The sequence below is a fragment of the Amphiprion ocellaris genome, chromosome 9 (genome assembly GCF_022539595.1).
Source record: "Amphiprion ocellaris isolate individual 3 ecotype Okinawa chromosome 9, ASM2253959v1, whole genome shotgun sequence".
NCBI classification, from domain to species: Eukaryota; Metazoa; Chordata; class Actinopteri; family Pomacentridae; genus Amphiprion; species Amphiprion ocellaris.
In genome coordinates this window covers 26,474,027-26,490,494 of record NC_072774.1, presented here as the reverse complement: position 1 = coordinate 26,490,494, position 16,468 = coordinate 26,474,027, and the positions used below count along the sequence as shown (strand labels likewise).

The window sequence follows — 16,468 nt, the reverse complement described above, 5'->3', positions numbered from 1 at the left end:
TGTACAGAATATGATATGACATTCTGACTAATGTGCTCTATTCATTCTTATTTGCGGAACAGAATTCAAAACAATCACACAAAGCTGGTGTCCTTCAGTTGAGTTAAACGCTGTCAGTATTGAATTCTCTCCACGTGATATGCGTTAAGAGAAGTTATTACTGTGGTGGTGATTATATGAGAGTATGATTGCTTCACTCTGCGATTGCTCTCAGATACAGTACAGAAGTCATTTTCTCTAATATGTCACTCAGAATGAAGGAATAAAGCCATCACTTTGGCACCAGTCTCTAAGTGCCTGCAGGAAGGTACGTATCAGCTGTGAAATATTGATAAGGTCAAACTTGTGACGAGCTGATAGCTGGAAATGATATAAGGTGACTGTTGAAACGCATGCCACGGCTTAACGGATGTCTGATAGACACGTTCCAGTCGGTGACAGCAGAACAAGGGTTCTCAACAGAGCAACGGGAAGGACAAGAGCGTGGAAAAACTAGCACTCTTCAGGATTCTCTCTTGTCTAAAAGATTTCGCTGCCTCTCAGCAAAACCTTGTAACATGTCAATAGTTTATTGCATGTTTCTGTATTACCCAGCAGAACTATATTTCAATAGGCAGGAGATGCTTATTGTTCTGTTTTGTTGTGTGAAATAATCCAACTGATTCTGGCCCTGCAAGGCTGGGTTAGCACAATCCTTAATGGACAAAAAGCAGAGCCAAATACTGCATAGAACGCTGCTGGCTGGATACTCAGGCAACTGGCACCCGTCTGAAAAGCAATGAAGAAATTGTAGCTGTTCTTGCCATTTTTTTAATTTTGTTTTTTAACCACGCTCAAATAGATCCCAGTGCCTGTCAGTGTCAGCACAACCTGGTCAGCAGCTCCAATTCAGCATCCGTCTGAGAGCTCAGAGTCTCGATAAATATGGTATTTGTGGCAGTAATAGAAACAAGGTACACTTAGAATACCTTTCACTTTTGAAGGATGTGATTTATGTGGCCTGTGAGAGATGAAATTACACATCAGAGCTGCAGTTTACCTCTGTATAGCTCAAGAGATAAGTGTGTGCCTTCACGCTACGCTCCACTGAGTGCTAAACGAAAATGATATTTTGTGGACAGGAATGCTATAATAATCAGTTAATTTACATTATGTATTATTATGGCTGGCTTTATCACTAAACTCTAATCTTTCCTGGGGATCAATAGAATTCCATCACACTAAGTGATTTTACAGTTGCTCATTCAAAGTCTATTTATCAGTGGTCATTTCTAGAAGGCAAAACGATTCTTTTAGACGTTTTGCAGTTTGCTACTTCAACGCTGTGATGCTTTGCTCATTCCTGGCTGTGTTTTTAACTGTGATTTGCCTGAACTTTGTCAAAACTGACTCTTTTTGTTCTTTTTCTTTCTCAATATGTCGTCTTTCGTCTAGTTCCCTGTGGTGGAGTATTAACCGACCGCAGAGGAACCATCCTCTCTCCTGGATACCCAGAACCTTATGCCAACTATCTGAACTGTGCTTGGAAAATCTCTGTTCCTGAGGGAGCCGGCATCCAAGTGAGAAGACCCAAACGCAAATCCTAACAGTTTCATTGTTTAATGAGAGATTAAGAGACTTTTCGGTTGGATTCATTATTTGCATGTGGGCCTGTTATTACACAGCCAGACATTTTGCTGTTCGCCGTTGCTTCCCATTTATTGAATTGTGTGTTTTCGTGCTTGCTTTTAAATTTGGACTAAAGTATATTTCTCTTTCAGATTCAAGTTGTGACCTTCGCCACAGAACACAACTGGGATTCGTTGGATTTTTTTGACGGGGTTGATGGCAATGCTCCAAGGCTTGGTAGCTACTCAGGTAAATCTGAATTTTAGTTGTCAGCTCCCACTTAAATTTCAGTCAGACGTCACTAGGCCCCAGTAGCAGACAGATGTTGTGATGGAGCTGCTGACATTTAGCATGTCCTTTGAGAAAACTGTCTAAAGACCAGTTAAAGAAAAAAATAAGAAAAAAAAAATCTCCCTCCTCCTTCACACAATGTTCCCGTGTTTGCAGTAGAGAACGTCATAATGCAATCCCTGTTTTAGCCTGGAATTTTACAGATGCAGTGTTGCCTGAGGGCTCATATTAATGAAAATGGTGTGCTTGCTGCATAGTAACCTACAAGAAACAGGCCCTCACATCATTTTAGATGCTGAATCTGAGAATAAGAGGGGCTGGTGTAGCATAATGACTTCTGCCTCAATGTCGGCTATCAGTGTTATGGGACCAGGTGTCAAATTTCGCAAGTATTGGATATCTCATTTTGGAACAAAACTCTTTAAATAGGGAAATAGCTTCACAGCACGACTTTAACTGTGCTGGCCAGCGATGCGGTGTGAATAGGCTGAAGCATTTTGAATGGCTAGAAATCAGATTTCGCTCCTGTTAAACTGATAAAGATGATTATGATTATATGTAAAAGTCTCCATGGAAATTGCCAAAGACATATGCCTGCAATAGAGAAAATGATCCAGAGCTGCCACATATACGGAACAGTCTGCAGTGAGTTAGAATAGCAGACTGTGCTTGTGTTCCTGGGCGTGATGTTACTGGTCTTTCTTCAACAATATACACTTAAACTGCACAGCAGAACAATTATTGAGTAGGAACACTGGTAAATGTCAGAAATATGGTTGAAATGTAATATTCTGTATTCTGTGTCACATTTTGTGGGCTTAAATCTGGAATAAGGACTTGCCAAAGCCTTAACATTGTTCTGTATTTTGTATAACTCAGGTACAACAATTCCCCAACTGCTGAACAGCACGTCCAACAACCTGTACCTGACCTTCCAGTCTGACATCAGTGTGTCAGCCGCTGGCTTCCACTTGGAGTACACAGGTATGAGGAGAGACGGCTTGTCTGCCTGCCTGTCACTTTGTCTGTTGTCAGTTCATTTTTGTGTCCATCTGCCACTGTCTTCCAGCTGTTGCACAGAGGTATAAGACATTAGGGGGACAGCTGGTCTGCATGGCACAGTTGGACATGGAGAGAAATCGTGTGAGCGAGTTGGCAAAGTTGTTTCTTCCTCTCTGTATCTTCTAATTTTCAGTCTTTGTATCTGCTTCTCTGGTATTCCAGCTTATTCCTCAGTGGTTTGTTTTATTTATTTATTTTTTGTTTAATTCTTCTATAGCTTGAAGTTACTGGTCCCACATCCTTTTTCAGTTAAGGACTGCATTTGCCCATGTCTCAGTGGGCTATTCACTTTGTGGCATATTTGCTGAGAAGCATGCTAAACATTTACCAAAACTTAAGGAATGTAGCTGGTCCCAGTGGAGAGGCTGATTTACGAAGTCCTCCCGTTGCAAAACTGCGTCATTGAAAATAGAGGTGAATATTTGCACTCGATTGGTGGATTTTTTTTTGCAAATTCTTAATAATACAATCCACTGTGTCTCTTAGGTGTATTTTTAGTCTGTTCTACACATTTGTGCTGGTTTGTTGTTACTCATAACTTTCCAAATGAAATATGTGGTGGAGACCAATTGTCTCTCATTGTCAGTGGAGCAGTAAAATAGAAGCAAAACAAAAGTTTGGAGAAGATATGAACCGCATAACGTTGAGATAAAATGAGAGGAAGTAGATCAGACATATGCTGAAATAATCAACTTGAAGTTTCCGTACACAACGTGACAGAAAAATAATACATTTTTGAGTAAACTCAGTTCAAACCAACCGTCAGTTTCCACAAATTTGTTCCAAAAAAGCGTGAGAAAAACACTACTGTCACCGAACATGTCCCTGCTGTCAGTCGTGTCAGTCCGCAAGCATCATGCCACTGTTGAGAACGACTTCACTTTGCTGTCTTTCACAGTCGGTGCTTTGTATCTCCTGCTTACAACCACTCTGTAGTCATGTCTCTCAGTGGGCTCTTCCCTTTCTGCACTGCACACCGCTCCCCCTTCCTCCACTACCTACTGCTGAGAATCCCTTCAGTGCCATGTCTCACAGTCGGCTCCTTCCTCTATGTCTGTCTTACGCTTTGCCACTGCTGCCCTTGTAAAGTGCATTCCCTGTTGCTCTGTGTAAACCACACTCCAGTCAAACTCCACTCATTTGCTTTTCCTGTTGCTTTTCATATTAGTTAGCTCGCCTGCCATATGGTTCAACTGTCTGCCTTTAGGCAAACATTTGTGTATGAGTGATTGAGCCATCTTGCTTCACTGTGGATCTACCCATTAAGTATGTCTATTTTTGTGGTCTGTTTTCCAGTTTGTGATGTTGTAATCTACTGCCGATTGCCATTTTCAGATTTTGACCATCTTCTACTCAGACCTATAGTTGGTTGTATCTTTGTTTCCTATTTCCAGCCTGGGGTTGGCATGAACCAGCCATTTATTCTGTACACACTCCAGTTTTTAGCTACCAGTTAATACTCTGAATGTTCAGTACAGTGGGAAGAAAACAGCAACAGGGCTTGGCACAGACTCAGCCAGCCAACCATCTGTTTTAAAATGTTTCCTTTGGGTGATTGTTGGAGTCCGTTGAGACCAGACACAGAAATCCTGTATGCCACCCGTCACTACAACATCCTGGGAGCCAAGCGCTTAACCAGCTCTCCTAAGGCTGACAGTACACTATAGTTGAAAGCAAAATTGGTGTGTTCTCACAGGCAATATGGCAGTTTACATCCCAAATAAAGTCCCATAATAGGCTTCAATCACTGCAGTCTACCGAGGCCCCTATTATTTCCACATGAGCTACATGCAGCAACTGGTACAACAAAATAAATCAATTGCAGACAGTTTAGAAAGACTTTTATCTTCTGAATCTGCCTCAGAATCTTTCTAGAGTGTTTTTTACCTGCACCACTCAGAGGACATTATAACACTGAGGTGTAATTCTAAACTTATTGTTGATAATCGGGTTGATATGTGAAATTTTTAGGTGAATTGAGTATGTATCATCTTACACAATCATCAAAGACTGTGACTTAATTATACTTTATGCTGAACTTGCAATCAGGTTTATTATGTTCTTGCTATGCTTTCTTTTTCAGTAGTAACTATATTTTTGTGTCGTGCTGCCAGAATGGACTCAGCAGTTAATTGTAAAATGGCAACACTGGCTTCAATTGGCTTCTGGCTTCTCTCCATCATACATGTCAGTTAGCATGTAATATCAAACTCTGGATTCTCATTGCATTCTGGTTCAAAATCACTGTTAGTCTAAGTTTCACCTGCATACAAATCTCTTTATTTGCTCTGACGCTTGCTATAATTTTCAGGGTCAGCTTGCAGCAGGATGGATGCACCAGTGAACATATGTTTAGACACGTCAAGTTGCAGAGTAAATTTCATAAAGAAATGGCTTCAGTTTCTGCCTGTAGAACTACAGTACTATGATTCATAAACTGGAACCATCACTTTGCCTAAACAAAGCCACTCCTTCTTTTCCACAGAGTAGGGTCTTCTGCATTGTGTTATCTACATGTTGCTTCAACATCTGGCAGGTAAAAGGAGGATGAGCGACCTCCTCCTACCTTTTTGAATACTAATTAGCGTTGTTTTCGATTTTAATTTTTTAAAAGTCCCTCTCCGGTCTTATTAAACCCCTAAAAAACCATCTCTGTGTATTAAAGTTACATGTTTAGAAGTTTGTATTCATTCTAATTATGATTTTAATGGTTTAATTGAAAACACTGCAAATCTACACAATGACAAGTTGTAATATTGGAGTAATTTAGCCAGAAAACAATTCTGAAGAATAATTATGATCCAAAAAGCTCCACCCTGCTAGTTAAAAGAATTGTTGTCTTAGATTTTTTTCGTATAAAACCTTGTCTGTCGAAAATTTGTTTTAGAGACTGCCATCTGTGCACTGCAGTTTCAAAATAGACTGCTTAAGGCCCTTATGATATGTCTTCTAACATATAAAAACATACCGTATGGACATGTTAGCTTGCTAAATAACTGGATTTTCAGCTAAGGAGATCTGTTCTTGGCTTGTGGGCTTACTTGGATTGTAACTAATGACACATATTATGCAAATTCCAGATGGTAGATACAGTCTGAAAGGCATCCTGTTTAAAATCTCAAGCATGTTTGAGAGATGGGGCACATGCCAGACATGGTTGTACATGCAGGAACAGGTGTTGACCTTCTCACAGCAGGGTGACAACAGTCCCTGCCAAAATGTGCATTCTGACAGTTTCACTGGAAACCATCTCGAGCACTGCAGGAACTGGTAGGAACTGGTGCCATATGTTAGCGGGCAGCGACTCTCAACCTGACCAGAGCACAAAGGTTTATTTGGCCCTCTGGCTGTGGAAGCTGACCCCTTAGTTTGTTTGTTTTAAAAGCAAAACAAGTGACGGCCCTGTGATGATACATGACGGTTTTACGGGGTCGATTTGTTTAGTTTCACACTTGTTATTTTGTTTCTGTATTTAATTCAAGCAGTGTCGGAGCATCCTGTATTACAGTCTTGTACCAATCTTTCATTTTCATAGTTTGAGCCACAATTTTAGTACATGAAAAAGCACTGCTTTAAAAGACCATTTTCTAGCTTCCCCAGAACACTACAAGAGAAAGGCTGATTGTTCCCTCCTGTTTCGACACATGATAATTTCACAGAACTGTTTAATTTATTGCTGCATTATGCTTTGGTGTCACAGTTACCTCCTGGCAGCCGACACTATAGCAGCGACTGCTCTCCTTTGCCACCAAATCTCCTTGAAATCAATTAAAAATTCAAAGTTAAAGAATTTGTCAAAGTAATATTTAATAAGCATCGTCATATTTAAACCCACATATGACAAAACGTCACAGCTTCAAAGAATCCACCCACTCTCCTTGTACAGTAGCTCTTCTCAGTTGAATTGTATCTGTGCTTGTTTTCACTTTGCTTACTGATCTGCACCACTTGGGTTACCGTCTCCTCCCACTCAAATATCCTCTATAACTTTCACTAGATGTGGAGATGAGTGACCACTCCTGCTATTTGATGCTCTGAAGAGTTGCCTACAAAACATTCTGAATCTTTTTCAGCCGTAGCTGCTGCTATGTTTACATTCATCCACCCACCTACTTCTCTGGACCTGTTAACTCTTTGAGTGGGCTCAAGTGTGAGTGTTTGTACAAGTGTGTGTATTTTCTTTCTTAAAGTGGTGTGTATGTGCTTCATCTGTGGCTGCACACAGATAGGAGTGTTTTGTGTGTGTGTGTGTGTGTGTGTGTGTGTTGCTGTATTTGTATATCCTCCTCCCCACAACCTCTCACCCTACAGCCTACTTTCTAATTATGCACCAAGGAAAAAACTCTGTATTTTCCTTTCACTTTATTGCACTTTCTTCTATTACTCAGCAGCTGGTTTTAATGAATTTTATGTATCCAAACAACATTTGAACAACCTATTGACAGATTACATGTATCAGTTGCAAAACATTCACGATAAGCGTATTTTGCACTGCTACACCTCACTGTGTAACAGCATACAGTCAGTCATTAATGAAGTTAATTGTGAAATGCATTCTTCTCTGCCTGTAGATTCATTTTTTTGTATTTAGTTACCTCAAGGAAAAACGAAATGGAGACCTGACTATATTTTTTGTATTTTTTTTTTCTGTGAAAGTGAATGTAGCTTAAATTCACTTAAAATGTCCCACATCGATATAGCCCACAGCTGGCATCACCGTTGCTTTTAAAGCATTAAAACATAGTATCAGGCCTCTCACTACCTGGCAAGTGGCACTGTAATCATTTTGTTCCGATGGAGCTCAATGCGTCTGTCAAGTAATGCTTCAGGGATTGCTTTGTAATTTCACAGTGATTCCTTCAGATCACAGTCGGAAGGATTTTGCGATTACAGCCTCAAGTAGAATAGCTTCATGGCTTGTCCCAGTTTCTAAGCATCATGATGAGGGGAAAGGAAAAAAAAATCACTTATTCAATTATTATGCAATTACAAGCACATTAAAATGAGGGACTGTGTAATTATATGGTAAAATGTTGGATTTTGACTTAATTATTTCCCTTTCTATTGGCTGATTAAATGTAAATGTTTCCGAGATGCATACAATGGCTTTTGGACAGTGAAACAATATCAAATGTGCAGTTTTCATATTATGCAGAAGAATGATTGCTGTCCACACTTGTGTGTTGTGACTCTGTCCTAAGCAATAGGTTTGGATTCGTGCCCAGAGCCGCTGCCTCCCAGTAACGGCCAGAGAGTGGGCGACCGTTACACTGTGGGTGACATGGTTTCCTTCCAGTGTGATCAAGGATTTTCATTGCAGGTAGGTTAAAGCTTGCAGTGCAGATCTCCAGCTCTCTGACGGTTTTGATAAGTGAATCATATCGACTTGCTTAGAGTGACAATTTCAAGAAATACCCCAAAGCAGAAATCTGTCAAGGCAACGTTACCAAGTTCTTTTTCTATTTGTGTGTTTGACAGATTGCAGGAAAGAATTATCTGAATGCACAAGTGTGTGGCGAGTGTCAACGTATTTATGCTTCCATCTGTATTGATAATGATATGGTTGTACTTTCCTTGCCTGCCTCCCTGCGTGGATGTGTGTGTCTATTACAAAGCAGCTTTAACTTCTTCCAGTGCTCCCCCAGCAGACGCTGTTGCTATGGCGTTTTGAGCTGTAGACCTTCCAAGGCCACAGGCGATGGATTGTGTCAACAGTCGCCTCACTAATCCCACACCGATTTTTCTTCCCAGCTCGGGCGTTCGCTGCTTTTCACATTCTCTCTGGACCAACCAGCAACTTCTTACACACATCTTCAGGCTGAAGAGTCTGGATACTAGAAATAGACTCGAGGCCATTGTAGAAACAAAAGCACAGGAACGGATGAGTGTTTAAGCTCGTGTGCATGTGCGTGTGTGTGTGGTACAGCTGTGGATACACACCCATGCTTTGACCTGTTTTCATGTTTAGTGGTAGTTGTGTTGCTGGGAACTCTACCTGAATGTTTGCAACGTCTTCACTGTGGGAAAATTCCAGGCTTGAATTTACAATTGAAATGGATTAAAGCAGCATCACTGGTGTGAATATTAAACTTCACTGTTAGATTATTTGTGTATGCAACAGAAAATGTAATGTTTGCCTTTTATTTGCTGCTATAACACATCTCTACGTGGTCAGAACCCAACTGGTTCTCTTGCTGCCCACCTATCAGCAAGAGGTCCGTCTCCTGCTCAGATTGTCAGCAAATATTTACACATAGAAGAAGGCTTTAAGAAATCTGACAAATTCCAAAGATCCTTAGAAGAGACATAAAATCTGCAGGAAAAACTGTTGGTTTGACAATGTTCAGTTCTGCTGCACTTTATTTTGGAGATAGTGAATAGATTGCTTTTGTTTGTTTTCTTGAACAGGGTAATGCATATATTACCTGCATGCCTGGCCCCGTCAGAAGGTGGAATTACCCTGTACCTCTGTGTTTAGGTAATGTATTATTTTATACTGTCTGACATTTGTAGCGAACAGGATTTCAATGAGGTGATATTGTACACAGCAAAACCATATTTGTAGCCGCAAATGCAGACGCAGTCTCTTTCTTTTGTATTTTGTTGTTCACCTTGTTTTCATTGACTTATTTATTTTTTATTCTCCATGTTTTATATTTCCCTCATACCAGTATTTTACTCTTACACAGTCACACAATAGATCAGTGGCCTCACAGAGGACTTGTTATTGTATTAGGAAGAGCAACAATTTCATTGTAAGATCTGGGGAAAGGATGATGGTTGGGCATGAATGGCTTGGGGGGGTTGGGATTATGAATTTTCTGCTTTCTCCTTCAGTTGAAAATCAATAAGGCTTTGCACCATCTCATGTGTTGTCTGATTTCTGATACCCTGATGAAAGTCTGTAGTCTCCCCTGACACTTCGTCTGATGTTGATTGCCACAGTGATAGATTCCAGAGATTACGAAGGAAGTCGTGCGCTTTGTCTTTTGACACCTCACGGTTCTGTTGCCCCCAATTACACAAGTCCACATTAGTGCAAGTAGACCCTTCCAGTGGATATAAACAACAGAACTGCATGCTTGCACACTGCAGCCTTCATGTAAATATTCTGTCCCTGAGGTTTTCACAGTTCACTGCGGACATAAATCCCAGCTTTACTGTTGACAGACATGTTCTCGGATGCACGTGTTCTCTCGTTAGCTTAACTCCTCTCTCGTTTATAGTACATGCACTCACCCAAACACCCGAGGATCTGTATTCACTTTGTTGCTAATAAACCCACATCAAAGTGGTTGCATGCCCCTGCACAAACAGTATAACATCCTCATAAGTGCCTCTGCTCTCCTCTTCTCTTTCGTTTCATACACAAGCAGGTCAAACAGGTTCCCCCCACGAGCAACGCAATTAAATCCCAAGATAGTTTTTGTCTTGTTCTGTCTGGGTTGATAGTCCCCCAAGAAATAGCAGCAATACGCCTTGTGTTTCCAACCATTTCCCGCATAAATGTGCCTTTTGGCGTTGTGATTGGAAAAGGTGGAATGATTTAGCTACAGGTTTATAAGATTATAGGCATCTGGGTGTTCATGTAAGGCTGGAGAGGGAGAGGGGGATGAGTGTAACCTTCACAGCGAGCTGAAGTGTTCTCTAACACACTATCAAAGCAAAGACGTAGGGTGAAGCAAGGGGGAGGGTGAAGTTATCACCACTGAGCTGAGAACTGTGTTGGTGTATTGAATATTGACTCCTCATTTATTTTGATTTAAAGCTCCACCAAACAAGGAATGTGCCTTATTCAGTTATCTTTTCATGAATGCCCTTATGGAGCATAATCCACACAGTCAAGAGGAGACGTAAAAGCACGAGAAAAGATGTGCTGCGACACACACCCGGTCTGCAGGCAAACACACAAACGTATAGTGTACATGTTTAGCATAGGCAGTGCTGGTTCTCTTCCGCTCTCTTTGTACGCATACCCAACATGTACTGTAACTTGCACACACAAAGACGTAACGCTGCTGCCTGCCCTCCCTCCATCTTCTCCCTCCCAGTCAATGTTTTCTTTGTTTTCCCATCGAGCCTTTCTGTGGAGAAGTGACATGTTCTTTCTCCTTGGTTGGTCTCCCTCAGCTCAGTGTGGAGGCTCTATGACAGATTTCAGCGGCGTCATCCTCAGCCCAGGCTTTCCAGGGAATTACCAAAGCAGCCTGGACTGCAGCTGGAGAGTTGAACTCCCTATTGGCTTCGGTCTGTAACCCCTCTCGCTGCCTTTTTTCTTCTGCCTTTTTCTTTTTTGTTCTGCTAGCTCTCATGTCTTCTGTGCTGCTTTCTTCTATATTGTTCTGTCTTTTTTTTTCTGACTCTCCCATTCTCTCCTTGTTCACAATAAAAAGGACTTGCTAGTTTTATGCATTCATTTGAAGTAACATCCTGCTGTAGTAATTGAAAGAAATCTGCTTGTTAACTAACTTTGGCCTAATTCATGTATTCTTGGGTTTACTTCCTGCTTATTATCCCTTTGTTTCTTCCCTTTAGGGATCCATCTGCAGTTTCTGAACTTCTCCACAGAGCCTGTTCATGACTATTTAGAGGTGCGCAGCGGGACCCTTGAAACAGGAACAGTGATTGATCGGTTCAGTGGCCCTGTGGTGCCCAACTCTCTCTTTAGCACCACCCACGAGACCACCCTCTTCTTCCATAGCGACTACTCCCAGAACAAGCCTGGCTTCCACATTGTCTACCAGGGTAAGGAGCAAAGGTTGTTGAAGTCAAGATTGGGTTTTGTCTTAAGAGCAGCAAAATTGGAGTTTGCTATCAGAACATTGGCAATCATTTACACTCGATACAGATGAGGGACAGAGATTAGTCCTTCAAGACAGATGCTGTCGCTGAGTTTGTAAGATTAAGAATCAAGAAAAAGATGTCGATGCTGACGTCCTATGAGATATTCTATAGCACATATCACGATACAACCCTACTTTGATAGAATAATATAAACCAGTTATATGATGGAGAAAATTTGTTCAAGCAATTTATTCCACCAACCATAATACCTCTATTTTTCACACTATGAGGCAATTTTTTTTCACCAATAGGAACTTTTAAAAGGTAGAATGGTCTGAGGTACACTTTATGAGGGGAAAAAAATGGTCATAATGTTTCATTTGCATATGTACATATGAATGAGTCCACAAAATTTCAGGATTTTTCTCAAGTTACGTAACTTCAAACATTACTCCACAGATTGGTGTTAAGAAACCAATGCAAAAATCGACATGATCCCACCCTTCTTTAAGAAATTTTAATCAAAACACTAATGTTACCTATGACCCCAGATTTTTCAATTCAATCAGTATTCATCACTTTAGAGAAAAATAGTCAAATTAAAGATAGTCATGTGTGGGGCATTCAGTGAATTGAGATGAAATGACCCATTACTGTCTTAAAGTTTTAAAATTTGTTTTTATAAACAATTTTCAGTTTATCAAGATCCATAAAAGCAGCAGCTCACATGTCAGGTATAGGTTTATCAAGGTCATCAAAGATATCATTGTGTTTGCCTCCTGGAATCTGTATTTCATAAAACTCCTCTTCTGGGTTTGACTATTTCCTTCAGCATACGAGCTTCAGAGGTGTCCAGACCCACGACCGTTTCGTAACGGCATTGTGATCGGTCAGGACTTCAGCGTGGGGATGACAATTTCTTTTGAGTGCCTGGCGGGTTACACTCTTCTCGGAGAACCTTCTCTCACATGTCTGCATGGAGTCAGCAGAAACTGGAATCACCCCATTCCTCGCTGTGAAGGTGACTGGCCAATATCTCTTATTAACACAACAGGCGTTTTCCTGCCACTGTCCTTAATATTCAGAAAAAAAATGTGTATAAAATAGCACTGAATGCTTCTAACTATTGCTCTACCAATACCTAAATGTTTCCCCATAATAACCTACTTTTACATGATTGATAAATGATATTCATCAGTCTTTTCCCTTTGGCCTTTTATTTCACTGTTTCCCCAAACTTAGTGGGTAAATCGTTATTACTCGTTATACTGTCATTGGTACACGTCAGTTTCAGGCTGGCAATACTCAATGATTGTGTTGACTGCTTATTTTGATCAAAATGTGTCTATATGGACATGTTTACAAGGTAAAAAAAACATGACAATACCCAGAAGATGTTTTTAGCAAATATTTCCCTTCCTTGCAATGCAAACTCAAAAGCTGCACAGTTAGACAAAAAATCTTGTTTAATTTGAATGTGTGCTGACATATTTGAGAATCGGTAAAAACATAAAAAAAATAAGATCTTTGAAGTAATTCTGAATAGTTAATAAGTACCGTCCTTTATTCTGGGCACATTAAAGCATCTGACTCACCAACAGTGTCATAGCACTTTATTGAACTATAATCAGTTTATTATTATCCCTTATTTTTCCCCTCATGGGATTAATAAGGGATAATAATAAACTGATTCAGCCCATTATAATGATACATGGAGCATTTGCAAAGTCTTTGTTACAAATAATATGGCTGTCTGTGTTGTAAATCTGAGGACGTCTCCTCAGATGTCGCTCAGGTATGCTAAATTATCCTCCATCAGATGGGTGCAGCGGCAGTTCATATGTTTGAAGTCCACAGCGTAGTTTGGTGTTTGTCTCAGAGTGTTAATAGATTTGTTTTGCTTCTCATACACTGTATTGTTCCTGTCAAGTTTACAGTCCTCTTTTGATCCCATGGATAGTGCTTTGTCTTTGACTCTAGGTTCAAAGTCAGATTTTTGCACATCTGAAGGGGTATGACAGAAGGAGTTTTAATGTCAGAATCAGACAGTGTCATCAACTAAACAGCAACCGTTCACCACAGTTGCATCTAACAGGTGTATTCCCCCACCAGTATATCAGTGATAACCCAATAACACACTGTTATTGTTTGTTTTATCAACAGTTAGTGGAAATACATCAGTTAAAGAAAGTTTTATGACTTGAGGAAAGGCTGTTTTTCTATTTTTGTCCAGCATGTCTGACTTTTCCTTCCTCCCTCCAGCGCTCTGTGGTGGGAATATAACATCCATGAACGGCACAATTTACTCCCCTGGACACCCAGCTGAGTATCCGCACTTCCAGGACTGCATGTGGACTGTCAGAGTGCCTCCTGGGTATGGCATCTACATAAATTTCTCTGTTATCAATACAGAGCCAATCTACGACTACATCACTGTGTGGTAAGTCCTCATTACTTTCTCAGTTTGACGTTATTAATCACTCATCTGCACACATCAAACACACTGTTTTCCATACGTAGAGCTGAAAGTAGAGTTTTACAGCCAGTGTTTTGGGAGCAGTTACTCAAATTTTTAGTGTTTTTGACTTTTACAGACCAGTTACACTGACTTTATTAAGCAGTGATCCACAAAACTTGTATTTCCATGGCAAAGTTGAAATATGCACCAAGTTTGTGGAATATGCAGTAGCGTTGTGTAGGTCAGAGTTCTTTAATATCTGCACCCACCCGTCTGCAAAAGCTGAAAAAATATACATAATTCAACTACCTGAACTCAGCTCGACTAGACTGCAAACTCCGCTGCAGGACCCCTGCTCCTCTCTAAGGGAACACGGAACATCTATGCTAAAAACTGTATTTGCAGTCACAACTCCCCAAAAATATTTTGTTATGGGATGTATTTTATGCAGCGCAGATAATAGTGAATCACCGCAGTAATATTTAAAGAATATTAGAGGAATATCACAGGCAGCAGTGCGTCTCTGAGATCCTCTTGCTCTTCTGGGACAGTGCACTACTTATTTAAATATTACAGTTTGGGTTCTACTTCGTAGTTCCTACTTCAGATTACTGGCAGCCAGTCCCTAAGAAGATGTGCACGTGTGTTTAAGTGAGAGGCAGTAATCACAGCTTAGCTTATTGCAAGCGATGTTTCTTTAAGTTATTCGTAACTTGGTCATAATGCTGCTTTGTCACTTTCTGATTTGACACATTCAAAACTGATATTTTTTTATTAAGCTTGTTTCACCTGCATTAGTAATATACAGTGTGTTGCTAATGGAACACCTCCTAAGAGGCCTGACAACTCCAATATAAGTCCTTACTAAAGGGGAAAAAAAGGGAGAGTATGTAAGATTTTCAGGCTGTGTTAAAGTCTCTCTCCAGTCATTGATTGAACACCTAAAAATTCATCTCTATTTATCAAAGTTGGAAACAAGTTTCTTCCATGTAGACAACCCCTTCTTGCTTTAACCCTTTACAGTAAATCCCACAGGAACGGCGCAGCTCCCATTTTATGAGCGCTCTTTAAATTACTGTAGCTCCTTAACCATTTGCGCTAGAGAGAAAATTCAAACGGTTTCTGAAAGAAGAGAACATGCACTTTACAGGGTATTACGGTACGTCAAAAGAACCACCTGCAACAATGTCCATCACAAAACCCCAGCAGCACTCCCATGGGATTTTATTACAGTTCATATTTTACATTTTTGTTGTCTAATATTTTGTTCATTTTCAACTCCAGTTCCTAATTTAGTAAAATCCTTAAAAATCCAAGTCAGTTTTTTGTTTGTTTCCACTTTAAACTATTGTTACATTGTCTAAACACATAGTTTATGTCAGATATTGCCAGATATTGAAAGCTTAGGTTGCTCTGAAAAAAAAGGTAAAATCAATCACTTATAGTATGATTTGTGACTCTTCTACAGCCCAAATAAAAAAAAAATTCAGGTGGCCTGTATGACCTTTGGGTGTTAAAGTGTTAAAATGGGTCAGATGTAACCACAAACTGTTGCTTCCTTTAGAAGTTGCAGATCAGTAAAGTCCCTGCTCCTCTCAGCTGTAGCTGGACCACATCAGCTCACTACAAAACTACTAAATCATGCACAGTAGGAAGTTGTGATATTGGAGTAATTCAGTCATACATGTTTGAACCAGAAGTCAATTATGAAGAAGAATGATACGAAAAACCCTTATTTGTAAGTTGACAGGATTGCTTTATTACATATGAAATGTTACATATGAAACCATGATAGTTTGAGCCTTTTTTTTTTTTTTTTTGAGACTGTCATTGGTACACGGCAGTTTTGGGATGACAAAACTCAGTGATTGTGTTGGTATCAAAATATATTCATATGGAAATGTTTACAAGTTAAACAAACTTGATAATAACCAAAAGGGGGGTTTAGCAAATATTCTCCTTCCTTGTAGCACAAACTCAAAAGCTACACAGGAGAGATTTAAGACCTGACAGTTAGACAAATTCTGTTCACTGGTTATGATGTGACACAAGCCAACAACCAATCCACTATGTTGACCTCAGTCTTGACAATTGTGGCTTCATTTTTCTTTCTCTAAAAGCTTTTTTCCCTTGCAGCCTCTCCCTAAAATAGAATACGTTGTTGTGTATGATTAACTGAGGGAAATTGAAATGAAACTGTGTGACTGCGTGTCCCTCCTCTGCTCACCAAACTTATGGTAGATGTTTGACTCTAAGTCCCCCTGG

The 16,468-nt window shown here is 40.1% G+C and overlaps 1 protein-coding gene across 3 annotated transcripts in view; it reads left to right on the top strand.

Annotated features, from left to right (window-relative positions):
• The window catches only part of LOC111562513 (CUB and sushi domain-containing protein 3), a 233,827-nt gene that overhangs the window by 139,881 nt on the left and 77,478 nt on the right, over positions 1-16,468 (top strand). For all 3 annotated transcript variants that reach the window (XM_035943940.2, XM_023261087.3, XM_055013779.1), the window contains 9 exons: positions 1,435-1,559; positions 1,761-1,857; positions 2,779-2,883; positions 8,163-8,281; positions 9,370-9,439; positions 11,092-11,208; positions 11,497-11,706; positions 12,578-12,766; positions 14,008-14,185. In XM_035943940.2, coding sequence (XP_035799833.2) covers positions 1,435-1,559; positions 1,761-1,857; positions 2,779-2,883; positions 8,163-8,281; positions 9,370-9,439; positions 11,092-11,208; positions 11,497-11,706; positions 12,578-12,766; positions 14,008-14,185 — 1,210 coding nt within the window. The remainder of the gene's footprint in view (positions 1-1,434; positions 1,560-1,760; positions 1,858-2,778; positions 2,884-8,162; positions 8,282-9,369; positions 9,440-11,091; positions 11,209-11,496; positions 11,707-12,577; positions 12,767-14,007; positions 14,186-16,468) is intronic.